Source organism: Barbatula barbatula (assembly GCF_947034865.1).
Source record: "Barbatula barbatula genome assembly, chromosome: 3".
In the NCBI taxonomy this organism is placed as follows: Eukaryota; Metazoa; Chordata; class Actinopteri; order Cypriniformes; family Nemacheilidae; genus Barbatula; species Barbatula barbatula.
In genome coordinates, this window is record NC_136764.1 from 15,947,459 (window position 1) to 15,975,141 (window position 27,683).

The 27,683-nt window shown below is 38.5% G+C and overlaps 2 protein-coding genes across 3 annotated transcripts; both read left to right on the plus strand.

The window, feature by feature from the left end:
- Positions 1–53: 53 nt before the first annotated feature.
- Positions 54–13,775, plus strand: ccdc18 (coiled-coil domain containing 18). 2 transcript variants are annotated; one of them, XM_079452818.1, is made up of 29 exons: positions 62–314; positions 488–609; positions 739–904; positions 1,585–1,734; positions 1,926–2,035; positions 2,125–2,253; positions 2,356–2,452; positions 2,542–2,663; positions 2,912–3,200; positions 3,734–3,821; positions 4,116–4,333; positions 4,480–4,590; positions 4,688–4,819; positions 4,898–5,032; positions 5,160–5,237; positions 5,415–5,531; positions 5,646–5,813; positions 6,694–6,836; positions 7,452–7,505; positions 7,601–7,764; positions 7,956–8,169; positions 9,762–9,861; positions 9,947–10,063; positions 10,149–10,217; positions 11,155–11,295; positions 12,048–12,185; positions 12,281–12,493; positions 12,681–13,170; positions 13,420–13,775. In XM_079452818.1, the coding sequence occupies exons 2-29, from the start codon at positions 509–511 to the stop codon at positions 13,425–13,427; spliced, it is 4,062 nt and encodes a 1,353-aa protein (XP_079308944.1). In that variant the 5' UTR covers positions 62–314; positions 488–508; the 3' UTR covers positions 13,428–13,775. The 2 variants fall into 2 exon arrangements, with proteins under 2 accessions (XP_079308945.1, XP_079308944.1); XM_079452819.1 differs by lacking the exon at positions 7,452–7,505 and having other exon boundaries at positions 54–314.
- Positions 13,776–16,727: 2,952 nt separating this feature from the next.
- scinlb (scinderin like b) lies at positions 16,728–27,306 on the plus strand. Its single transcript, XM_079453064.1, has 17 exons — positions 16,728–16,850; positions 18,826–19,011; positions 20,326–20,480; positions 21,120–21,281; positions 21,363–21,512; positions 22,254–22,343; positions 22,421–22,553; positions 22,862–22,950; positions 23,150–23,365; positions 24,053–24,186; positions 24,301–24,391; positions 24,682–24,852; positions 25,033–25,207; positions 25,297–25,412; positions 25,605–25,682; positions 25,779–25,839; positions 25,947–27,306. Exons 2-17 carry the CDS (start codon positions 18,831–18,833, stop codon positions 26,105–26,107), a joined length of 2,163 nt encoding a protein of 720 aa, XP_079309190.1. The 5' UTR covers positions 16,728–16,850; positions 18,826–18,830; the 3' UTR covers positions 26,108–27,306.
- The last annotated feature ends 377 nt before the right edge of the window (positions 27,307–27,683 follow it).

Genomic DNA, 27,683 nt, shown 5'->3' on the forward strand with positions numbered 1-27,683 from the left:
CCCTCTGACGTCAAGGTGACGTAACGGCCAATGAGGATGTTATTTTTCCTCTCAGCCAATCAGATGAGGCAAAGATGGCAGCGCTTTTTGTTTAGATCTCAAAGAACTGTGTATGCTAAGCTAAACGCACTGGAAGTAAAAACACATACACGTTCGTTGCTTAAAACTACGTCGCATGCAGTTATTCAGTACTGTAAAAATATAGTGTTTAAAAGCAAGCGTGAACGCTGTGGAAAAGTGATAAATGTCAGCAGGCGGCGGCTCCTTGACAACCTGTTGATACCACACCATGTCTCCAAATGATTCAGTGTGAGGTCAGTATATTACATGTACGCGTAACTATATTAGTACATCCTCATTGAGGGAAGCACGTTTCAGTGTTAAAATGTTTTCGGAAACTATGCACAAAGTGAAAGGACCTGTAAATAAAGTTGAATTGAATATATAATACAGAAATACACATGTAAAACTTCACCTTAATTTACAGGGTTTGTTTTAACACTCACCAATGTTCAAAGACAACAAAGGTCTGGTAGAGGATGTGGTCTCCTTGAGAAATCAGCTGCTGTTAACAGAACAAAACTTACAATCACTGGGAGAACAATTAAGGTAATGCATTCAGTCTCAATGGGTTTGATATGCCTTTTGGATTCAAGATTCCATGAACTATTTCCCACTAGTATTGTCCAAATCTCTGCGTCATGTTCATTAAATTGCTCTTGTTGATTCTTACTTCAGTCATTCAGGAAATTACATCATCGTTGAGGATAATGACAGGAGTGGAGCACATGACTTCCATGGTCGTATTACTTTAGAGAACCTTCAGAAGCCAGAAAGACATTCACGCCCTGACAAAACAACAGAGCGGAGGGAATGTGTTTGTATATCCACTTGTGACTGCATGGTAAGAAGCTAAAGATGCTGTGTGGTAAAGAGAAGATCAGTCATGCTGATATGTTCCAGCACGCAGATGTCAAGTTTATTTTAGGATTCAGCAGTGTGTTTCAATGTTTTCAATGCACAAATATAATTGTGCCAACATATTAATTTATTTCATTAGAAAACCTTTAATGGATTATTTGGACCAAATAATAAAAGAAATGCAGTCAATAAGAGTCCAGCATAGATGGAAATTCATTCAGTAATGTAGAAAGATGCTTTAGGATATAACATTGCATTTATTTGGATGCTTTTAGTCACAACATAATTCCAACAGCTACTGTTCAATCACAAGCATTATTGTCTTTTTCAGTGCAGCCACAAATGAAGCACTGCATGGCGCTGGTTGCCCTTGTATGGAACAGTGTTGCTATCTACAAAAGAATGCAGAAATGCAATTTCAGTTTGCATATTCAACTGTCTATGAATCACAATTTAATTAAATATAAATCTTTATTTATTTATTTATTTGTTGATGCATTAAAATGCAGCATAACACCGGGCTATTACTGCATACTGTGATAAGTCCTAGCAGTTATGATATTGAAAAATGATACCATTATATCTCTAGTTTTGTAGTGCTAAGTGTTTCAAAAGGCCGTTTAATATTTTATTTAAGATAATTGGTTTTGTGTCTGCCCACAGCCAAAGAGAGACATGGAGACAGAGACGTCTGTGCTTAGGAGGAAGCTTAATTCCGTCAGGCAGGAGAACACTTCTCTGGTCATGGAGAACAGACAGCTCATCGGTGATCTGGAGGCTGCTCAGCTTGACTTAGCCAGCTCAAGGTCTAAGGTAATGCTCATTGATGAGAGATCTGTTATAGCTGCCTATTTTGGTAGAATACTGAAAAATAACTGTTGCTATGAATGCAAAACCGCCCCCAATTTACATTGTAAATAATATTTTTTCAATTTAAACTTGAATGAATCTGCAAGATATTGCATACTGTTTTTGCAAAATTACCTCCGCTATTTGTCCTATAGATCCGTGTTTTGGGATCTACTGTGGGAGCCAGGACCTCCAGTGTGTCTCTCATGAATGAGCAGATAATCGATCTAGAGGCAGAACTGGACGCTCAGACGAAAGCTTTGGAGTACGTATTTCTCTCTTTACCGCCTAATTCATTCTGCAAAAAATCACGTTCGGACCGAAATATTGACTGATCTGCTCTGTTTTCTTTAGAGCTGCTGAGCAGAAGCTGGAAACAAGTGAACAGATAGTGATTGAGAGTAACAGACTGGTGGAGAAGCTCAGAGATGAGCTGAGATTAATTAAAGCCGAGCTAACTGATAGAACACGTCTGGGGAAACGGTACGATCGGAGTTACGCTAATGAAAACAATAAGTATTAATTGTATTTGTAGTTTGAAACCTCACAACTTCAGTTTTTATAAAATCTTTATTGCTTTGAAAGGGCGGAGCAGCAGAGAAACCAAGCACTTCTTAACGCTGAGAAGCTTACAGTTACCTTCAGGGACTACAAGGAGGACGTTTCTAAAAAGCTAAAGGAGGTAAACTTGCTTTTGTAAAAACAAGTTTTTACCTCTTAAATCCTTTACAATGACATTTTTTTGTTGTCTTTGTCATGTGTTTTTAAAAGGTGAAGGAGAGTGAGAATCAGCTGAAGGCCAGTTTGATGCAGTGTGACGGAGAGAGAGAGGAGCTGGAGAGGAAATGTGCAGGGTTTGAGAGAGAGAGGGAGGATCTACGTCACAACATCTGGTAAAAGAGCATTCCAAATACTATTCTAAACCCTTTGTTGATTTGTTTAATTTGGGGTTAAACATATCATTCTTGAACAGTGCACGGAATAAGGACAATTGCAAACCCTTTTTTCAGATTTTTGTGAAACTGTTTTCTGATTATTGCCATCCAAAGTGACTACAGAATTTGAATAGTTTCCAGACTGAATGCAGAATGCAAATGGTTGTGATTCATTTTAACTGGCAATTTTGTTCGGATGTATTTAGTGAACTGAAGGAGGTTCATGGTCGATTAGAGTCCATCTCCACTGAGCGTGTGCAGCTGCAGTCTCAGATGCTGCAGATCTCAGATCAGCTGAAAACACTCCAGAAGGAGCTGGCTGAGAAGGAGACTCAGCTGCAGGCAATGGTGAGCGTGAGAAGAGAGAACGAGGACCTGCGTCTTCTCACGGCCTGTCAGGAGCAGAGGGTGGCTCAGGCCCTCAGAGAGAAAGAGCTGGACAGAACTGAGCTGACCAGCCTGGAGGGCATACTGGACTTATTACATCTCAGAGAGGTGCTGGATACAGACACAAAGATTAAACATCTGCTTGTGGATTTCTGCTTCTGTAAACATTTTGTGATTTTATTATATTTTTTTTAAGGTGCTTTGGTTTATAGACTGTCCAACAAGAAGTTTACGTACATACACGGTGTAAAAACACTTTCATATTCTAGTTATAGGCAGTTATTATTACCTCACTTCCTGACTGGCAAATGATTCGTTCGGCGATGCATCTGTCTAATCCTCTCCTTTCGATCTGCCTACTCTGATCTGATTGGTCTGACGGTCTAGTTTGATGTGATTGGTCTACCGCGTTCAGTGTTTAGAACCACAGATGACTCGTTTGTGCGATTCAGAGTCAACTCCTTTTTTTCCCAAGCCAATAACGTTGTTATTTGTTCAATTTCGGCTTTACAACTTGGTAGACTGCTTACATTCACACAGCAACATTATACATTGGATGAAATGTAATTTAAAGGACATTGTAATTGTATCTATTTAAAATTTAGCTGGAAGGCCCCTTAATGGAATGACTTGTGTTTCAGAACCGAGATGGTGCGCTGTGTGTGAACCCTTGTTTGCTCCCATCGCTCTCTTACCCCAACACCACTGAATCTGTAAAACAAAAGTCTGGTGAGTGTCTAAAGGCTAAAATACACGACTTTTGCTCAGATTTTCAGTCTGGACTTGTTGCTGAAAGTCTGTGCCAGTCTGCAGATTTGATCAGTTAGTGTGTTTCTATTTGAAACGTTCAAAAAGTCTGCAAGTGTATCATGTCTAGTTTCTTGTAGTTTATACCACAAATAACTCTCATTTTGTCTCATTATATCCTCCAGCCTTAAACTTGGGCCAAGTTTAATTTATTAATTCCCCCAATTAGTTTTTTATTAATTTTCCAACCTTTACTCAAATCTCATGTTCATTTAGGTGAGCGCTATCAGAAACTGTTAGCAGTGTTGCAAATGGCTGAGCTGGAGAAGACCCAGCAGGCCAGCGCTGCTCAAAGCCTTCAGGAAAGACTTACCCGAGCTCAGGAGGAGATTTCCTCCCTGCAGGCATCCATCACAGAGAGATCCTCTCACTACCAGCAGCTTCATAACCAGCTGCTGGAAAAAGCTACTCAAGCAACCTCCTTCGAGAAAGAGGTGAGAATGCCATCAAATCTGGAACCTTGCAGGGTAGCCCTTACCGTGAAATCTTGCATCCAAAATCTTGCTTTGCATAACTGTGACATAACATTAAATAGCTTCTTATTGAGCCTTTGTGTCTTTCTCAAAATTGTGTTTATTAGCTTAAAAAGAAAAGCTTGCGTGTTGCTGTGCTGGACAAACAACTGCAGGAGAAGAGTTCGGCTTATTCTCAGGCTGCAATAAAGACCAGCCAGCTTGAACAAGAGCTACTGGTAACACATACAACAATATGCAATATACTATAATAACATACAATCTAAAATTCAATTAGCAGACCTATGAATGTTGTCTTTTTAAATGGTAAATAAGGAAAAGGCCAGCAGTATTCAACACTATCAGTCGGTCTTGAGCAAAAAGCAGAAGGAATATCAGCAGTCTATGGAGAAATCCAATGTTTCACAATCACACAAATGCAAGGAGCTGGTGGACAAAATAGAGGTGGTAAGTATGCAGATATTTAATAATATTGCATTTGTTCAAATACGATCCTTAGTCTAATAACACTGCATGTGTTTCCAGCTCAGGTTGTCTTTGGCTCAAAAAGAAACTGAAATTGAGGAACTAGAGGAAAATATGTCTGAGCTTCTACGTGAGAAGCAGGCATCACAGCAGAGAGCCACTCTTCTGCAGACCTCTATAGAACAGCTCCGTGAGGTCAGATCTAATTTATTCACATAGAAATCTGACATCATTCAAGCCATTCATTCACTTAGGCATTAATGTGTGATATCATAGCTAATTGTTTAATCGCTAATTAAATATATTTATTTTTCTTGAACAGGACTTCCAAGCCAAATCTAAATGTAGTGAAGAGAAACTTATAGGTATCGAAGAGCAGGCTGCTGACTCTGCTTCAAAGGTGAGACCAATAAACCTTTTTGACACTCTTAAGGAACTCCTCTAAGGTCATTAGAAGTGGTCAGACACTTATCTAAAGTAGTGCATTGCGTTTGGGAAAAACATTTTAACAGTCCGTGCATGGCAATATGAGCACTGTACTTACAGGTAGGGGTTCTGCTTATTGACTCTCTTCTAGGTGATGAGCTTGCAGACAGAACTATCCTGTTGTAAAGAGGACCTAAGTCGTTGCCTCCAGCAGATGGAGGACGTGAAGAAACATCATGAGAGAGAGCTGGAGCGGAAAAACGTTGAGGTCAGTCAATATCCGAGTCTGAATGACACTTCCTTTTCCTGTTTCCTTGCCATCTTTAATGGTGATAAGCAAGTCATATTTGTTAATATATCGCTAAGTGATTCCGTTTATTAGTTCTCTAAGCTGCAAGAAGAGCTAAGGAGGAAATGTTTGGCATATCAGCGCTCAAGTGAGGAGAACCTGCAGCTGCAGAATTCCATCCAGAACCAGCACACCATGCTGCAGGAAAGTACATCACGTATTGCACAGCTGGAGGAGAGTCAGAGTCAGCTGCAGAGCCAGGTACACAAGCACAAACCTTTACCAGAGGTCTTATTACATACAATTTCAGCCCCACTTTATATTAGGGTGTCTTGTTTGATGTATTACCTGCAATAAATATTTAGAATTCAATAATATTACTTTGTCTATGAACCACTTTTATTTTTGTTGATGTCACCAGAAGGTTTAGCAGACTTCTGGCAACATAATTCAGAAAAACTTTGATAAATTGTTTGAGAAAACTATGACTTACTATAGAGCAAACTGACATGATGCTATAAATATACCTTCAACATGACATGCACGTCGCTTCTGATATGAATAACCACATAATGTGCCTTTGGGTCTGATCATCTTTGCATGTTTCCTATCTATATACCAGATCATTACCCAACAACAACAGCTGATCAATGAATAATAGAGTCATTCATGTGTGTGAAGATATATATGGCAGTGCCTGAGGGTTGTTCTGCTCCGACTCAAAACAAGCTTCTATTTGAGTATAATAAAAACTCATATTTGCAGTGTAACACTAGAATGTTAGTGGGTATCTGTCAAATATTTTGTGTGCAGATCACAAGGAATTTTCGTATAGAGTCATACATCATTGTAAGTCTCATGGTGGCTAATGGGCACTTCCCCACTGTAAACACAGTTCTTTCTGTTTGTGCAAATTCAGGCCACCACCTTATGTAGCTGTAAGATGGCTCACTAAACTATTTTTCAGGTTAGGTTAGAGAAAACTAAAACAGGTTCTACAATATATTGACAATACTGCACTATTCTTTTTTGATACGTTTCTTGCAATTTACACTATACAGTACGTCGGTCCACATGGTGTTTGTGAAATTGCTTTAGAAATATGGATGATGGTGATATTAGCATCTACCGATAATCACAGGTGTCCCAGTTGGAACAAGATTTGGAAAAGGAGTGTTCCGCATTGTCTCAGGCCTTGAGGAGGAGGGAGAGAGAGGTGGAGGAAGCTACCCAAGAGGTGCAAAAGAAGCAAAGACAGGCAACTGAGCTCTCTGGCTCGATAACGTGAGAACATCTAACATTTTATTTCATTCATCATTTACCTACTTCCTGAAATTAATGTTATCAACATCTCACCACACACGTTCCGCATTAAATTACAACTACTCCATTGTGGTTTTGGGGTTGATCACAAACTTAAAAAAAGTTCAACATTTAGCATAAAATCTGGGCTAGTTTATAGCTTATTCTGGCTAAGAATCACAGAGTTAGTCAGAAAGAAACTGTCAAGAAGTTTGCTTTTTACATAATGTCTAGTGGCAGGAAGATCTGATAGAAGTGATGCCACATTTGTGCATCAAATTCATACAAACAATGGCACTGCATTTTCTGTGACCAGAAGACAACATTTGAGCTTGTCACATGACATCAGAGACCAAAGCAATTAGTGGCAAAATACAGATCTGCATTTCCATAGCAGACCTCTTTAGAAATCTAACCAGAAAGATTTAGGTCTCAAAACTATGTTCTCTTGGGCACTCTGTGTCTTGTCCTGAGGGTGTCCCTTAAGAAGGTCTTATGACAGCTTCAGTGATCTTATTTGTTTTCATAGCCACTCCTGCAGCTCTCGCTCTCTATATATACCGCTAACAGTGTACCTTCATTCATGCTTGCATTTAGAGAGGGGCCGAAAGAACTTCAGTTATTGGCTGTTCACCTAAAGGCCAAGCCTAGGCAAGGTTTTAACACTGAATTTAAGGCCAATCTTCTTTCACGAGTCATTATTTTGAGGCAACATTTTTGAATTCATAGTACCGTGTGTTTTTCAGGCAGCTGAGCTCAGAGATGAATAAGTGTCGAGTGGAGCTGTCAGACATGGAGCTGGAGCTGTTGCGCCTGCGGAGAGACAGTAGCGCTAAAGCCTCTCAGCTCGGCCAGATGGAGGAGACACTCAGGGAAACCAAAGGCGTGCTGGATGAGAAGAGTGAGATGGGTATGCATTTCCCATAACTGGTGTTTGAGTGGAAATAAAACTTTCCATTAGCTTAAATAATGATTTTTTACATTTCAAATAATTTTGATCAGACAAATACTGAACTAGTATCCATAAACACCCAACAATATGCCCATAAACAAGAGTCTTTTCATATGTCTTTTTTTACATCAGTTTCATTTTGTTCCCAGTCATAGACCTTGAACAGAAGCTCCATCGCAGTGAGATGGACAGGCGAAACTCACTGCAGCGGGCGCAGCTGCTAGAGGGACAGTTGCAGGAGGTGCGCAGTGAATTGACAGACACGCTGGACCACCTGCAGGAGCTAAGAAATGTGTTACAGCGCACACAACAGACCTCAGACCAGCGGACAGCAACCATCGATAAGCTGGCCGCAGAGCTCAGGTGAGCCATTCTTCAGCTTGACTGCTGGAGTGAATGCAGTCTGTCAGTCACTATATACAGAGCGCGTCTGAGACTCCTGTCACTTTTTCTTTGGGGAAAATTAGATGTTATTAAAATAAATGATGAGGCAAGGTCTTTTAAGATGGCCTACCAGGTTGTCATCAGCAGGTAAACCAGCTGTATGGCCACAGCAATGTACATTATCAATGGCTTACACTAAAGGTTGAATGTTTTTGTTACATTCTGCTTCACTGGCTGGTTCTCTATGAAGGACATGGATGCTGTAGAGACGTTCTCTGTTATTTCCGTTTCTTTCGTTCCTTTATTCCAAGCGTATCCTCTTTGGGTATAGAAATGCAAGCCATGTTATTCTGCTCTTATGTATTAATGTTTGAATCTGTTATTTATTTGTAAATATTGTAATTTGCATTAATAGTTTTTCTGTATTATTTATGTGCCATAATGTGATGAGTGTTATTTATTGTTTAAAGGTTTGAAGCATTAATAATACATAATTATTATTACCTATATACCATTTATATATAAACTCTTGAGTCTAAGCGGATATGTAGTAATACACAAATACATTGTCAATAATTATACTGTGGTTAAACTGTAAACACAAACCTGTTCTCTTACAAACTGGTCTTTCAGACTGAGCCAAAACATACACCGTACATATTTACTCAAATAAAAAACAGTAAAGGTAAGGACAGAAAATGTCATCACATCAATATTAATGCCACGGTTACCTTCATCTGTTTTAAAACTCAAACACTGACTAAATAAAATGGCTTTGGAAATACAATATAAGCAATGGTGTGCAAATTACAGTTAAGCAGTGACATAAATATTTAATCATCCTCTTTATTTATACAAATAAAAATAATAATCATGTTCTACCCACACCATCCATGACTATCTCCTCATGTAATGGGTTTTATGGGCAGTCATGTGTTATATTTTCCCATGTTACATGTCACATCTGTAATAGAACAAAATGTGCACTCGGAGACGTTGCAGCTTGTGACATTAGCAGTGGTTTACAGGATTACTAACTGTTTATCAGTTTGCTAACACATTTGCAAAATATGTTTGAGTGTCTTTTGCACCCCAAAATATGAATGCAAAGTATAATGGATCTGATCAAGTACCTTCACAATACATTATACTCTTCTTACTGTACTCCACGCACAGAGTCCATGTGCATAAAACATAATTTCCCAGTAGATCAATGAATTGTGCTTTATGCAAGTTATGTAGTTTCTCAAAAAGGTTTCCCAAACCCTGTGATATTGGCCAAGCTAACAGTTAGTCCTGTCCCAATTTAGTAAGACTACCGGTTGAGCTAATGTTGTGGTGTCTTAACAAACATACCAATGTGTTTAAAGCAGAACAAAACAAATGTCTGTGTTGGCTTTCTCTCCTCTGGAACCTACGAGTTTGCTTTAAGAAAGCAAATTTTTCTGATACAGAGCCCTGTTTTCTACCCAACCCCTTAATTGAAAAACATGCAATGCTTCACTAACTGTATTCTGTGCACGTTCATTAAACAAAAGTAAATTATTTTTTATCATTTTTTGGTTTGATAGGGAGAGTCAGAGAGAGCTGGAGGAGAGGAACCATGAGGTGATGGATCTGCATTCTGCTTTGAAAGAGAGACAAGGGGAGCTCCAGCAGAGAGCACAGCTGGTACCTCACAGACATTCTATGTTTTCTATCTTCATAGCAATACCTCTAGTCTACATTCTTTTAAAGCATTGTTTTCTGTCTTCAGCTGGGGCAGCTCGATGTGGTCATCAAGGATCACAAGGTGGAGATGGAGAGGAAAGTTGAGTTTCTACAGGACAGTCTGGAGAAAAGCCAGAATGCGATAAGAGAGAGAGACCAAAAAGTGAGTTGTTCAGTATAACTGCTTCAGATGGATATTCTTGTTTATGGAAACATACACTGATGAGGTGTTATTGTGTTGTATGCAGGTACAGTTTCTGACGGAAAGACTGGAGATGCTGAAATCACAGCTGCAGGTTAAGGAGGAGCTGGAGAAGGTATGACTCATAACAGACACTACAGGGAGGCGAGACGAAATTCACTCTGTGAAAGACTGTTAGGAAGAATTTCGCAAAACCGGTCAGGACCATATGAGTCATGTGCTACTCAAAAATGAAAAGAAAATTTGATGTGGAAATTATTAAAATATTATGAATAATGGTAGTATTAAATGACTATAAATCATATAAATCAGTTTTTCCACCTGGGCACAAAAAACATTTTCAAATACTAGGAGCAGCTCAACTTTAGTAGCACACTATGAAGTTTTCTAAAGATTTTAACCGGTAACCCTGTGATAATCTGTATAAAGTGCAGTCCAGCTTTGTCTAAGGAAATAACATATTTACGAAACGCTCTGTAGACCAGTTTGTCCTTTTAGGGCTACTGTAGAAACAACACGTCGAATTACATGCAAGGTGACCCACGGTGTATGTAGATAGCAATAGCTCATTATAAGGTAATAAAAACACAACGCTTCATTATGTAAGCTCTTTATACACCTCTGAATACATCGTTATGTATATTATATCTCATTTCTGTCAATAGATCCTCAAAAAACTTACACATTGGACCTATTGTTTCGTTTAGAAATGTTCTTTCGGTATTCTGTTCAAATGTTTGTGGAGTTTTAAAAATTGAAATAGGAAGTTAATCTGTCCCAGCATTAGATTAGCATTGTTTACAGTGATTTTACATAGCTATGACCAGGGTTGTTATTACCTCTTATTTATTAATTCGATGTCTGTTTGTCAGTTTAAAGATAATATGGTTTCTCAAAGCAATCCAATGCATATAGGGCTTACTGTTAATTGCGACATCAAACATGAAACATTTTGTTTGAACAAATGAATACAGCACTGCTCAAAAGGTTAAGGAGCGAATTAAACCCAAGTCTTCATATGTAGTTAATATAAATGTTGTTGTGTGTGTCAGGGTGCTTTAGAGCACGGGCAGCAGTTACGTGTGTATCGAGAGCAGCTCCAGAAGACTTTGCATGACCTTCAAGATTCACACACACGCTGTGATGCTTTTAACACGCAGCTAAATGATGTCACCCAGCAAGCACGTCAGAAGGTGAGATGCATCTGCAATTTAAAACTGCAGCTTCTATATTCTTGACTTTACACCTTATGCAAGTGTGTACGGTATAGCACATCAGTACTATCACACCCATGGGCCTATTGATTTGATGTTGTGGCTTGAAGGCACATCAGCATGGTTTTAATCCTACCAGATCTGTAAAGGGAGTTGTCATTACATTTTTCATTTCAACATAAAAACCTACGACACACCCATTCAAACTTGTCTTGATCAACTAGACTCATGCAGTTGAATCTCTTTTGTTTCAAATTCCTCAAGCATTCATGGTTGCTGAATGCAAGTTACCGGATCGTTTATATAACTTTAAGTAATTTTGGATCCACCTATTTTGAATGTTTTGGTCTTGTCACAAACAGAGAACACATACAGTACATGGAATGCACCTAACACCTTATTGCTAAAAGGGTTAGTTCGCCCCAAAATAAAGTTCTGTCATCATTTATTTACCCTCATGTCGTTTAAAAAAAAAAAGGGAATCCAAAAGAAGACTTTGACTTCCATATAATGGAAATCAATGGGGGCCAACGCTGTTTGGTCACCAAGGTTCTTCAAAATGTATTTTGTGTTCTGCAGAAGAAAGTCATACAGGTTTGAAATGACCAAGTAAATTATAATTTTTTCATCAAATGTTGGGTGAACTGTCCTTTTAAATATCAACCTCACACAGAGTTTTATTGTTCGATCATTTCCTGATGGACCTTCATTCGGTTGCTGTGTTTCTGTAGGAGAGTGAAGTTCAGCACCTGCAAGAGGAGATGGCTGAGATGGAGAGGAGCTTTACACAGACTGAGGTCAGACTCCAGGCCACCGTCACTGCCCTGCAGCAGGAACTTGAGCAACAGAGAGAAGAACACCACAAAGAGGTACACTTCTGCTAAAACAGCAACTTCGCTTTTACTCCCATAGGACAAAATTCCTGTTTCCATCCACAGAAACTCAATGTCTGACCCTCTCGTAGCTTTCAGCACTACAGCAGACGCGTGGGCAGTTGCTGAAGGTCTCGGATCAGATCTCCAACAGCCTGCGTAACTCTCAGGAGCAGCTGATGCAGCGGCTGCAGCAGGCCCGAGATCAGCTGGAAGAAGCAAGAGCTACCTCTGGTCACCTACATGCAGAGCTTCAAAGCAAAGAACAGCTTTTACAGAGTGCTAATGAGACACTGCTTATCAAGGTACCAGATTTAGTGTATGGTGTAATGCAAAAACCAACCACTAGGAATGAAAGTAAATGGTGTTTAAATCATTTAATCACCCTCAAGTTACAAATCTGTATAAAATTGAATGGTGGCCAAGAACTGTTAGGTTACAAGCATTCTTCCAAATATCTTTCGCTGTGTTCAACCCCATTGTTTTTTATAGGAGTCTGAGCTCACTCGTCTTCACGCCAAGCTCTCCAGCCTCGAAAGGGCCACGGAACTACACAACATCACACTTCGTCACAAACCCAGCACTCATCCCCCTCTTTCTCCTCCTCTCAAAGACTTAATTCTTCAAAGCTCCTTGTCCCCCTCCAAAAAAAACCCTTCTGCACATTCAAGCCTCTCCTTCTTGCACAAGGCCTTCTCAGACACCTCTCTGGAGCTTTCAGAAAGTTTGAAAGCCGATGTGCAGGCCACACTACTGCCAGCCCCCTCCCCAGAACAGGCCTGGCAGGGTCTGAGCACGCACGAGACCATCTCCTCTACAGACATGTCCTTTAATCCGCTCACATACATGCTGGACCGAGAGGAAACAGAGGAACAAGAGGAAACTGACCTGGAGAGTCTCTCAGGTATGCTGAGGTTTGTTAACCAGACGTTGGCCCTTCAAGAGCAGAAGTCACTCTGTGACACCAGCACACACAAACCAGGCAAGTTTTACTTGGAATTTTGTATGTGTCTTTTGCCTGTTGTCTTTAGCTAACTATTACAAATGACAAACTTGTAGTTGCAATATTCTCCTAACCCAAGTATTAAACTATATTGTGTAGCGTAAAATAACTTGCTTTACCAAGAATAACACTTTAGCAACCTCACCATAGGGACCAAAATATGGCTGTTAAATGTCACTCATGTTCTTCAAAACAAAATATTGATATAATCTTTTATTTCGTCTCCAGGAACGTAATGAATGAAGCTACACCTCTTAACCGATCAGGGACTTATTTTCTCATCACTAAATCACTACATAAAAGTTCAAGGTGCTGATTCATTTTGACGTGAATGTTTAGTTGGAATTTGAAGTCTTCAGCTGGAGCTGTTTGAACTTGTTTAGGGGAATGAGAACGCCTTCTCATAGATCTTGCAGAAGTATTTGAAATATCTTTGTCGTGTAGTTTTTGTACTGGTGTATTTTGTTGTTACTATTAATTGTATATTGTATAACTTTTTAGAATGTGTTAATTTATAATTTTTGTAATATATTCAGATTTTTACAGTATGAATGATTGATTTCCAATAAATTGAGGCTTTTGGATATTCAGAAATATCTCTTTTTGTTCCATACATTTTATTTGCTGCCATGTCATGTATACTTCAAAGAGTCTAAAATGCAAAATGGGTTTTACAATTAAATTAAAAAGTTTGTCATAGGTTGATACCCAAAACTATTCAAATAAGGCGTAATGTGTGAAAACATTTAGGCTGAGTGTTGATAAATAAACAAAAAGAATAGTGTTTCTTTCGATTCATGAACATTCCTTTATGTTTTACATGTGTCTGTGTTCATGCTCTTGTTCTCACAGCATAAGAAGCATTTGTTTAATTTAGTTGTGTGTGTGTTTGGGGGGGAGGGGATGTTGTGTTTGCTAGGGGCGGAGATAGGTCTGCACAAATAAGAACTGACAGGTCTTTTGTGTTTCTTTTGCTAACCACCGAGCAGTCTAAAAGCTAAAGTTGTAAAAGCTAAGTTTGCTAAAATATAAGATTATAAACATGAACATTAGCACTTCTTTTTGTAATGTTGGAGGAGTTTGCTTTTGCTTGCATGAAAATAGGCTTTGGTTTGCAGTGATGAGGATGTGGTCATAAACCTAGTGATTCATCACATTGAGCGCACGCTATGTGCATTTTTTTTAGGTGCTTAAAACTCCTAGTTCTTTCAAAAAGTATTTAGTCATTGGAATGTGATCTCTTAAAAAGATGTTGTGAGATGTTTACATGTTTTTAGTTTACATATTTTCGTTGTGCATCTTTGATTTTTTTTAATGTGCACAATGATATAATCATACCAGCTTATTTTAGGCGTTGCATGTCGAAACATAATATTAAAACATGTTAAAAAAATGCTATATATGCCTGCCTGTGAAACAAGACGTAAAAACAGGTAACCGATTCTGTCTGCACCAAACAGATATCCTATACTTAATGACGGTTTGAGAGGTCAGTGGTCTTTAAATTCGTCACAGCAGGATGTTATATGGTTTTCTGGCACACGACACGAAATGTGAAAATCTTGTAATTGCTTTTGATATCTGTATCAGTTGTAGATCAGTTACTTTGCATGGTATGTTGGGTTTTCAATGTAACTCGATTACTTAAAACTGCAGCTAAGCATGTACATTTTTTTATTAGTTAGGAAATGTGACCGTGAAGACATAACAGGAAGTGAGGGCTTGAGAAAGACCGGACTCATGTCTCCCACATGCTTGATGAAAATTTCCGAGTCCATCTGGTAATGGATATCCCACCATCATCCAGACTGGGTTTACAAGCAATTACTCTCAGATCAAGCTTTGAACGGTTGTCGCATTTCATTTGCAACTGCAGGCACCTCCGTTTGTTTGTCTTACGTGTGTCTCTGAATTATGAGGCAAGACTCGATACTCTTCTCTTTGACAGTTTCTTTGAAATCTCATTGAACCCCCTTCCTCTTGTTAACTTGACCTTTTCAATAAAAAGGTCCCCGATGGCAGCCATGACAACAGTTTCCATGAAACAGTGAAGGTCTCTAGTGATTGCCACTCTTTGTTTGACTATCAACGTTGCCATAGCTGAAAACTAGCACATAAGCGTGAGCCATGATTTTATCATCCGCTATTTATGGTCAAGATTTTCACACTTCTTCCTGTGTAGCCTGCAATACAGTTCACTCGTGTGCTTGTGCATTCTGCTCATTATCTTTTTAGACTGATCTGTCAGTACAATGTTTTAGTAGTGCACTAGAGTTTAATCCAGTGTTGGTATAAGCTCTTTGGCTGTCTGGCTGCCAGAGGAGGTTGTTTTTAATGTAACTTGACAGTTTGGCTTTAGCAAAGCTTGCCTGGGCATAACCTGAACCTATAAACCTCGTAATCATTGTCAAAATCTTAAAACTTAAAAACGTTATGCGCAAGAACAGATACGTCGTAAACGTTTTGTTCCGTGTGGTTAATGGTAATGATTTCACACAGTCACTGCACCCAGTGGTCAACCTTAAAAAAGAAGCTTGTTCTTTTGCCTGTGAAGTTATTTTGAGTATTTGTATGCACAAAACGGAAACTAAAGCATCTGTTTTTTTACAGTCAAGCTATTTCTTTTAACAAGTTATTCTTTATATAGCAACAAATATGAGGACATTATGCAGTTTAAGAGTTGTAAATCTTACTATCTCAAACAAAGAAACCGTTCAGAAAAGTGTAAAATGCAGTTCATCCTTAATTAAATTTCCAGCTGTTCTTTTAAAGTGCCTGATGTCCTTCTAGGCTAATGGCAAACACATGGTAGTGGGGGAGATGAAGTCTGTTCTACTGTCATTGTCGGGCAACCACTAAAGCAACATCCGATTCTTGTTTTTTTATTATACACTGGGCTGCCATTTTGTCAGTTCCTTGGTGACATTTTCTCAAAAAAGTACACACTTTGTCAGACACTCAAAAAATAAGTTTATAAGTTTGCTAATAGTGTTTGCTAATTGATGGTATTCTGCAATGTTGTTTTGTGGGGCCATTGCTTACTGTTGTTGCATTAAGCAAACACAGGGTATACTTGTAACACCCCTGCCTTTCTAAAGCATGAAAGTTATGAAATCATCAGAGGGACGCCTGTGTAAGATGTTTCATTTACAGTTTTGTGTTTTGCAGGGCAAACATATTGTTATTCTTTGATATTGTATTTAAATTAATTTATTTGTATTTAAGCAATTCATGAAAATATAAATGAAGTATAAATAAATATTTAGAAAAGAAACACTTGTACAGAGTTCCCTAAAATGTTTCACTTATGTATTAAATGTTCATGTTCTCTGCCTGAGTGCAGATTTTGACGCAGCTCTTTAAACGCACATTAATGGGCGCAAATTAAATTTTGCTGGCTGCGTCTAAAGACCCAGTGAGCTGCCGACCTAGAGAGCATGCACGAGCTCCAAGTGCTTCTAAATCTAATAGCACAAATGATGCCTAGTTAGGCAGCTCGCAGTAGTTTTGACGCACAGACGCCCATTCATCGATACACGCCCCCGTTGTACAAAACACTCCCTCGACTAGTACGTGGGCTCGGAAAAGAAATGCTACATTTTGTCTAACCCGTCGTCTTTTCTCGTGCACTGACATCTTTCTGCATCTACCCAAATCTCGTAAGTTGTCTTTTCATTATTCTGCTCTTTTCTTTTCCATTTTCTTTGCATTGGTTGCTTAATGACGATTAAACGAATGTAATAATGTTACTCTCCTAATGCAATAATATGTAATGTATTAGGTTATTATGTAAAGCTTTCACTGTATATATAACGTAAGCCTATTTGAAAAACAAATCTTGAATCCAACCGGAGTGGCACAGAGTATCCAGATGTGAAAGCAGTTCGTGCGCACGCCCATTTTTTCCTTTATAAAACAAAGTCCAACTTTTGCTGTTTTCGCCGAGGTGAACAGACTTTGAATATAGGGAAAATAAACGGGAAAATATTTGTAGTTATGCAATATCCATGTGGAAATACATCCGCGTATCATCATCATCGTTATATTTATGATGCTTTATTCTGGATACAGGGCATATGTAGTATTACTGTCTTGCCAATAATGTTACTGTCTTATGACATATTTTAGATACATATTTTAAATCCCATGAGCACAGTTTTGAACATTTATTGTATATTATTCAGAAATACAATTCAGTAGATAACCCTCTGACTACGCTGAGGCGCGGATCAAGGCACAGGCTTTTCTAGGCTGCAGGCTAGGGGCCACACCTTTTAAGGGGCATTGGATTGGCAAGATTTTTTCCAGGAGAACAATTGGCCCATAAGAAATAAAACAAAACATAAGCCAGTGATTGGATATATGTGACATTTGGGTCACATCTGTCCATTCAGTTGCTGGTGAAATCATGTCACTCATTTTCATATAGGTGACTTAATGCATCTTAACTCTGGATGGCAACCGCCACAAAACAAATAGAAGAAGAATGTACGTCACTGCTACTGCTATAACGCAGCATTGGTTTGGTGTCTCAGCTTGATTCTATCCTGTCTCACTGACTAGCAATTATTTAGGACTAATCTTATTTTTCTTATTTCAATAAGCCCAATCTACCTTTTTATGTAACTGATTTAAAGAATCATTACGACCAGTCTTGAAGAAAAAAATGAGACTAACCTCTAAGACTAGTCTAAGTATGTAATCGGCCCCTAGCATTCATCTTACGTCATCACGAACGTGCATGATGCTGATATATCAAAATGAGCATTATTGATTTTCATCATGTTGTTATTGCACAGAGGGATGCTTAGCCTTCATTTGCTGCAGGGAATATGTAAACATATACATTTGCATGTATTGTGGTATTTTGTGCAAAAAGTTGAAAGCCTGTTCTGATATTTATATTTCCTGTTTCCAATGTACACACACACACACACACACACACACACACACACACACAAAAGGTATAACATGAACCGCATTTGCACAGAATCTTATTTGACATACAAATAGCTTGCCATGAAAATAACTGCGGATGATGCTGAATGTCCTGTAACAACAACATCTTTCATAACTCAACCATCATGATTTAAACATATCCAGTTACAGTTTACATACATTTCTTACATTTACATAAATGTCCTATTTCCTGGTCAGAGCTTTGCTTATAGAGCACACAGTACTGAGTTATAAACATCTGAAGCAGAACTTAGGCCAAGCTTATCAGCTCAATCATTTGTTTCCCTTATCAGCGTTGTGTTATAGTTAACACTACCATGACTATGATCCTCTTTTCATAGAAACTGATTGTTTACTTACACAGTCTTATTTACCCCACAACCAACCCACCCATTCAGGTGTGATGCATTAGGCTTGCACTGGGCATTTGCATAGGCAGCACACACAGACTTTGTGTGTTTTATGGGACTCTTTGTATATAGAATCACAGAAGTAAAAATATTCACACAGTTTCGGGCCAACAAGAGCTTCCTCAGTTATTTAGACTGGTAGAGGAACCAATACATCTTGTGTTTACCTTCTTGTTCGTGGAAGATGAGAAGTTTAAAATTTTTCCATTATGACGTAATGCTATAAAAAGACATTCAAACCTTTCATCTTCTGCTTTCCCTCCAGTAACTATGGTGTCCCATAAGGAGTTTGAGACTGCAGGAAAAGCTCCTGGTCTGCAGATATGGCGCATTGAGAACATGGACCTAAAGCCGGTCCCTAAAAATCTCTATGGCAATTTCTTTACGGGTGACGCTTACCTCCTGCTGCACACTACCAAGGCACCATCATATAACGTACATATGTGGATAGGTAAGTACACACTTTAAGGTCTGTCTGGACACATTCGTGCAGGAAACACAATGGGTGCATTTTTGCTAGTAGTTACACTAAACAATATTTGCTCTTACAAAATACGTTACTTCTTACCTACATTAAGGCTGATTCTCATCTTATTTGTCATTTGCATAATTTAGACAAGGAAGGATCTGGCCAGTCTATTGTTCTTCCTGTTTCTATAGTGTCGTTTTAAAGAACAAGACATTTGGTTTTGTAATATATCATGGAAATGCCATGGACCAATTTTTTTTATCCATGGACTTAAACATAAATGCACAAATTGAATGCATTTACGACATTTCATACAATGTTACAATCATATACTGTTAGATGCTATATGTGTATCCAGTGCTTTTTTTAAATATACTTTTCAACTAATTTGTTCCTATGAGTTAAAACCAATAATCATTGCTTATGTAATATGCTGACTGAGGGCTTTTTGCCATTGATCCATTGAGGCAGACAGTGAAAGCATTTGATCCGTTCAGAAAGTGCACTTGCACATTTCTGCTAATTACTTCAGAACATCCGTCCTTCCCCTGAGGAGAAACGTTCAGCCAAATACACACGGCATACCAAGGAAGGGTAGTAACCTAGTGTAAACGATGTGCCTTTACTTGTTTGTGTGACAGTACTTCGTAAAATGGCTTATATTCTGCATACATTTATCATTTGGCAGACACTTTTACACCCCTGGGATCGAACCCACAACCTTGCGTTGATAACGCAATGCTCTTACTACTGTGCTACAGGAAAGATTTATATGTCTAACTGCATAAATCCAGACTTGATGTGCCTGTTTGCCTGCTTTTTTGTCACACCCAAAGGTTGAACATAGTCTTTATGCCCACAGACATAGTAGTTCTCAGAAAACTGACTTGAGCTCTCTGTGAGAAGAAAAAGTTTATATGAGGACACAGAATGGAAAAAACTTCTAATGTGCTCCATGTGGCCTCCATGTGGCCCATTACTGCCAGTTTTGCTTGGGAAGTTAGCTCAGTTTTTTTAGTAAGTTATAAAACAGTTATTTTTTGCAAATGCTTTTCTTGCAAAAAAGCAAAAGCTATTTTCCATTAAAAATATCTCAACTTCTTTAAAACAAAGCACATTATTAGAAGAGCAAAGTTGCATTTTGTATTCAAATGATTAAAAACAAGAAAATATTCAATGCTAATAAAGCAAGAAGACAAAAGAGTTTGTTCCTCAAAATTTTTCCTTTGTTTACAAATCTCACAACATGTAAGGTTTCTGGGGAAAAAGGCTGATTGTGTTTGATTTGTTTCTTAGGTAATGAGTGTTCTCAGGATGAAAGTGGAGCCGCGGCTATCTTTTCTACACAGTTGGATGATTTCCTTGGAGGTGGTCCCGTCCAGTTCCGGGAGGTCCAAAACAGCGAGTCGCTCGCCTTCATGGGCTACTTTAAGTCTGGCATTAAGTATAAGGTGAACATTCAGTCTGTAATGCTAGAGGCACTTCCCAGAAGCAGTGTTTATCATTAACTACCAGTGAGGATGTAGAAGTGTCTTGCTGTTTTTCTTTATAGCAGGGCCACGAGTCTATTATGGCTTAAATCCATTACTGTTTAGTCATGCTACATTCTTTCCAGTACATTCAGCAATTTGATTACCTCGATAGTTTGCGTGGCCCTTTAAAAGTACTTTGCAGAATGGGCCGCATTTAGTTGCTGTATTTTAGTTTGTTTTGTTGGAGGTCCAAGAATCTGTTTCTCATTATTCTACAGAAAACTGTAATTGAAAATGTCCAAATAGTTATGTTATCCTTTATATAGTCATATGTGGATATGAGTATTTATCCTATTTTATACCCTATTTTAATATAGCATTATAGTATAGCACTTACTGTATTACTGTGTTTTAAGTGTAGATTTCTGCTTTCACATAAGCGGAGCTTCCAAGAGTTCATTCGGCAGCATGTTCCTGTTGCCAGATAATATGGAATACATAAATCAATATATCTTAAATTCAGTTTTGCAGATAATATTTGAAATTCACTTTCGTATGTTTGAGACTACCGAGGTTTGCACTGTATGATTAAATGGATTTTGTACTTCCGGTCTCCAGCAAGGTGGGGTTGCATCTGGCTTTCAACACGTGTCGACCAATGATGTCGATGTGAAGCGTTTGCTGCACATCAAGGGCAGACGGGCTATTAGAGCCACTGAGGTGGAGATGACCTGGGCCAACTTTAACAAAGGAGACTGCTTCATCTTAGACCTGGGGAAGGTAGGAATGCCTGAATCGACCACACTGAATTTGAATTGAAACATTTATGACATTTATCATAAACTACTGATTTCTAAACAGGAAATTTATCAGTGGTGTGGAAGCGACTGCAATCGTTTCGAGCGTCTGAAGGCCTCCCAGTTGGGCATTGATATCCGGGACAATGAGAGGAACGGCAGGGGAAACCTGCACATGGTGGAGGAGGGAGAAGAGCCAGAAGCTATGACTAATGTGAGTGAAAGATTTAAGCTCTTTATTATGCACGTTTCCTTGTTCTATAATAATACCCATCTTAGGGTTTTTCTGTAAAATAAGCAAACGACCGCTGTTTTGCTTCTATTTTGCCTTTTTCTGTTTTCTTTGTTATATTATCAGCATAACAGTTAAAGTCATAGGTAACATTAAATAAAAATTATGATTACTTTTACATTCTCCATCATGCACCTGAGTTGGCATGGAATTGTTGCAAAACCTGATGATCCAGGTTTTCTCAGCATATTTTGACTGGAAACAAGAGAATCTGAGTTTTGTTTAAATGAATAACAAGGTCAATGTCACAAATTTGTCTATTTGATAATTGAAAAGTGTGGAATCGTTGTATATCTTTTTTAAATGTATTTTCTTAAATGAGAAATATATTTTTAGATTCTATTATGTTCAGATTTCATCATCATAGAAACTGTTTTCCCATGTAGTAGGATACAGAAACAAAAGATGTTGTTGAGTGAAATGTTGCCAGGTTTGATGTGTACATCTTAGCACCATAGCTTACGTGTTTCTATACTGGCTCTGGTTAATCTTTTGTTCTGTTAATGAGAATGGGTCCGTCATGCATTTAATGACAGAGGAAGAGTTTTACATGCCAATTATTCAGTCTGCAGTTAGGCCATTCAACACAGGACTTTGGTTCACTTGGAATCAGATACTGTAGATTTTGGAAATAAAGCACAGCAATCCTATATCCTCATTCAGGTTCTTGGGCCAAAATCCAGCATTGCCCCTGCAACTCCAGATAATGATGAAGTAGAAACCTCCAACAAGAAGAAGGGATCTCTGTACATGGTAAATATCTGGCAAAAATCTATTTTTATTTTACATTTGCTGTCCTACCGTATTTTACATCACAGTTCTTATTGTAGATCTCAGATGCATCTGGTTCCATGAAATCAACTGTTGTGGCCCAGACCAGCCCGTTCAAGCAGGAGATGCTCTCCCCTAATGAGTGCTACATCCTGGATAATGGAGTTGATAAGAATGTGTTTGTGTGGAAAGGTGTGTTTCAATATGCCAGTACTAATTAGTTTAAAGTCAACATGAACTCCAAGTTGAGCATATTTACTTTAACACATTGGTAGTTATACTGTGTATATAATGTATGTGTATTTAGAGTAGCATGTAGAAATGTAAAACTGCTCCTGCCCAAAAACGGCTTTCTTTTTTAGCTGAAAGCACCTTGTTTTTTTGCCAATTCGGAAATGAAACTCAAATCACTAGGCCCCTTATTTGAATGTACCACAAAGTTTTCATAAAGATGAAAGAGCTTCATTCAGTCTATAACTAGTCTTTTCCTTTCCAAACAGGACCAAATGCAAGCACAGAGGAGCGCAAATCGTCAATGAAGGCAGCAGAGCAGTTTATCAAAGAGAAGAACTACTCCAATAAAACCCAGGTAGATACAAAAACAACCACTGAACACACTTCATTTAGAGTAGACAATGCAATTCACTCAAGTCTTAATCATCAAAGGTTTTTCTGATTTGATGGGCACTGCATAAAGGGGGCCATGTCATATTTTACAAGAAAAAAAGATGTTAACTAAGCTTAAACATGTGAAGAACTGTATTTACTGACACTGTTTGAAACTGTAGATCCAGGTGATGCCTGCAGGGGGCGAGACTACGCTGTTCAAGCAGTTTTTCTCAAACTGGAAGGACAAGTACCAAACCACTGGACCCAGCAAGGCCTACACCATTGGCAGCATAGCCCACGTGGAGCAAATTCCTTTCGATGCCTCTACCCTTCATAGTAACAAGGCCATGGCAGCCCAGCACAACATGGTCGATGATGGTTCTGGAAAAGTCCAGGTTAATGCTATTTTGGTCAACATGCTCTGCTGTGTGTGAAAGATAAGGCAGCTGATTTGTTGCCTTCCTTCCCTATTTGGTGAAAAGCAGTCCAATACTAATTTTCAGTAAAAATGCAACCAAAATGTAGAAAGGAAGAAACCTCCAATGTATTTCTTGCCATATACAGTATATTTTTATGGCTATAGACCCTACTTGAGCAGTCCCTTTGCCACAGTCATGCAAGTAGAGAATTGTGGGATATCAAAAGCCAGGAAAAATACATCCTTGCTGCCGTGAAAAATAGATCAGATTGTCTCAGGAGCAAACATTGGATTCAAATGTGCCTTGATGCCTTCGTATCTCCAAAAGCAAAATGTCTCATTTTCAGACGCAGCCTGATAAATTGATAAACCTTGCTTAAATCTTTTACAATTGTATTTATTTGGTAACACTTTCTTTTACGGTATTGTGTGTATTTACTCTAGTAGTAACTATAATTTTATGCATAATTACACGTAACTTACCCTAAACCAAACACTAACCCTATAGTAAGTACATGTAGTACATTTTTATTACTCAGTATCTAAATGTATAATTACACTGTAACATGGGCACTGTATAATAAAGTGTAACCATTTATTTTCTAATGAACCAATATGATAGGAACCCAAAGAGGGAGAATAATTCACATTGCTTCCTCATTAGATTTGGCGTGTGGAAGGAGGGGCCCGTGTTCCTGTGGACCCTTCGACCCATGGTCAGTTCTTTGGGGGAGACTGTTATCTGATCCTCTACAGTTACAAGCAGGGAAGCAGAGAGCAGCATATCATCTATACTTGGTCAGTCCATAACAAGTTTGTTTTATTATTTTTTTTAAATTTTGAGTCTGTTTGTCTCATTAATTATAGAGAATGATGCTGGTGTCATTGGATGCATATGATATTGTGTTACAGGCAAGGGCTGAAGTGCACACAGGATGAGCTGGCAGCTTCTGCCTTCCTTACTGTCCAACTGGACGACTCCATGAGCGGAGCTCCAGTTCAGGTAAGATTAACTGCTTTGTTTAAGAAAGAAGAGTTGTGATATGGCAGCAAAGAATTGTGCATTATAGCATCAAGTTATTACACATTTTTCTAATAATGAATACTTAAAAACTCCTCAGATCTTAAGCCAAGATGATTTAAAACTCCCACAAATTTTGTATCTTTTATAGTTGTAATTTTTATGATAATTATCCGACGTCAGTCATCAGATGTCAAGTTATTGTTGCCAAGTTTGGGAAGTGCCAAAGCTATATTCAATTTCTGTCAATTTGACTATGTTCATCCCTTCAGGTGCGTGTGACACAAGGTCAGGAGCCGCCTCACCTTATGAGTCTGTTTAAGGGTAAAGCCATGATAATTCACAGTGGAGGCACATCCCGCACAGGTGGCCAGTCCCAGACGGGCAGCACACGCATGTTCCACATCCGCCAGAGCTCCTCCAAAACTGCTCGTGCTGTAGAGGTCAGTCCTAATACACCTGTATTAGCACCTATCGTACTATCGCTCTTTTATGACATATCGCTTATTGCTCCCTGAACTCTTTGTAAGTCGCTTTGGATAAAAGCGTCTGCTAAATGACAAAATGTAAATGTTCCACTGTGGACACCGTCATACATCTCCTGATCAATGTATTTATCTTAGGTTGCGCTCTCTGCATCCAACTTAAACACCAATGATGTGTTCGTGCTGAAGTCGGCAAATGCTGTGTTTGTGTGGAAAGGTACTGGTGCCAGCCAGGAGGAAATGCTGGCTGCTAAACATGTGGTCAGTGTCCTGGGAGGGAGTGCCACTAATGTTGCAGAGGGGAAAGAACCAGGTGAGAATCCTTCATGTTCATGTCCTCCACGGGGGAAATAATATAAAATCTGATTTAAATATACTTTTCATGTGTGGTTTTCCCTGTAGCTGCATTCTGGACAGCTCTGGGAGGAAAGAAGGATTACCAGACATCTCCAAATCTGATGAACACGGTCAAACCACCACGCCTGTTTGGCTGCTCCAACAAAACAGGGCGGATCGTGGTAAATTTCATTTGGTTAATTTCATTTTCCATCTCAAATTGTTGAACATTGTGCATACGATGGCGATGATGTGGATTTCTCAAATGCATTGTACTTCAATTTGTTTTGGAAACGCCTGCCAAGTAAATAAGTCTAAACGTATCCGTTCTTCTGATCTTCAGGTTGTTAAAATGTTGATATTGATGATTTTAGGTTGAGGAAGTCCCTGGAGACTTCAATCAGACAGACTTGGCCACAGATGATGTCATGTTGCTTGACACCTGGGATCAGGTGAGTTGACATACAGTATGCAGTCAACGTGAATATAATTTTTGCTACCACACACAGTTAATAACCTACAATCGTAATACCGAAACCTTTTTCTAGATCTTCCTTTGGATTGGTAAGGACGCCAATGAGGTAGAGAAAACCGAATCACCAAAAATAGGTAAGAGACGATCTTTTTTAACAATAAAACTTTCGCATCATTATTAAGCAACACTTTCCTAATAATTTAACAATGTTTAGTGCAACTGACTAAGTTTTTCTCTGTAGCCAAAGATTATGTGGCCTCTGATCCCTCTGGACGTCGTGGGTTGCCCATCACAACCATAAAGCAGGGAGCTGAGCCCCCAACCTTCACAGGCTGGTTCCAGGCCTGGGAGCCAAATATGTGGGACACTGACCCTCTGGAAAGAATCCGAGCTCGCTTTTAAATCCAGAAAAGTTCATTCACATTCCTTGGCACATATTGTAACTTTCGCATTTTTCCAAACAATTTATTGAAATATCCAACTAATTTGAGTTTTACAGATTTATTGAATATTATCTTATCAAATAATATAAAATTGTTTAGCTGTGTGAAGGAGAACCAGATGGCATTTTATAGAACAAATCTGAAATTATTAGCACTTACAAAATAACAGTAACATAATCCCTTGTTGAGGGTTGCCATGTTTGACCCTTACTGTGTACTTGGTGGCCATACTGCCATTAACTTCTTTTTTTCAACAAATGACAAAAATGTCTGGGGGACCATATCTTCTTTATGATTATAAGGGAAGCATTTATGCAGGCATATGGCTTTTATATGAGGAATGGAATTATTTTTAACTGTATTTTTATTTTAACTTGAGCTTTAATAAATCAGGATTTCGAGAATATGAATCTAATATCTCTTTCCTAGCATCCTCCGCTGTAATATCTTGGGGTCCTCTTGAAGGAGGAGCATACACTTATTATGTGTACTTTGTAGGACTTTAGTTTTATACGTTTTCATGGTTTGATGCTTTAGAATATTTCAAAACTGTACTTCATATGAGTGTAGAGCCAAGATATCTCTTCTGAATAAAATACATAATTTGTCATCCTCATAAAATCTCCTAATTTGGATGTGAAAATGTGTAACCTGTAGTGACCCTATGGGGGGAAATGACACATTATTTAACTCGACATAGATATTGATATCTCTCTCCTGAAACTATAAAGCACAGAGCTTGTATTGGATTAGGCTAGAAAAAGAAAACAGCCTTTTTCCATCACTGACATTCATTGGGATGTGATACATACAAGATACGATTATATTTTTAGGCAAATAATGGAAGGCAAACAATGGAAAGCAAAAAGCTGTGGTTTTTAGTAAGTGTAATTTCAGGAACGCTCTACCAATATATTGTATAATTATTTTCTGTGTTTTGTATCAGTCTACTTGTTATTGGTTTGTGGTGTGTTGTTGAATAATGCTGTCTCAGTATTATGAAGTGTTTAAAGAAACATAAGGGATAAAAATTTTTTAGCAATTCTGCTGCCACCAATCATACAGAAATTACACTTACCTTTAAATTTGTAATGCATTAAATTGTGACCAACAACATTTGAAATTAAGTAACACCCCAGTAGCACAAAGCTGAAATGCAGCAGGTCTGTTGTCACATTTTGGATGCCAGCTGCTGAGTCTCTCAGACTCTCAATTGCCTCTGGCACAATCTGAAAAATGTATGAAATAGTATAAGTTTAGCCACACCCCAGGGCCTTTGAGTTGCTGGAGGACATTTTTCATCCTCTTTTTTTATTCCTGAGGAGAACAAGCATCATTCTGGGAGAAAAAAATATATTCATCATGCATCAAAAGTCTGAAAACTAATCATATGGGTCATAATGAATTTGGAGCGTCATAATTCCTTGGCCTCGATTCAATGTCAATACAAAGCAAAAGCCAGGATATTATTTAATATAACTCTGAGTCTATTGAGCTGAAGAAGGGAACTCATAAACAGTAGATACACATAAGAC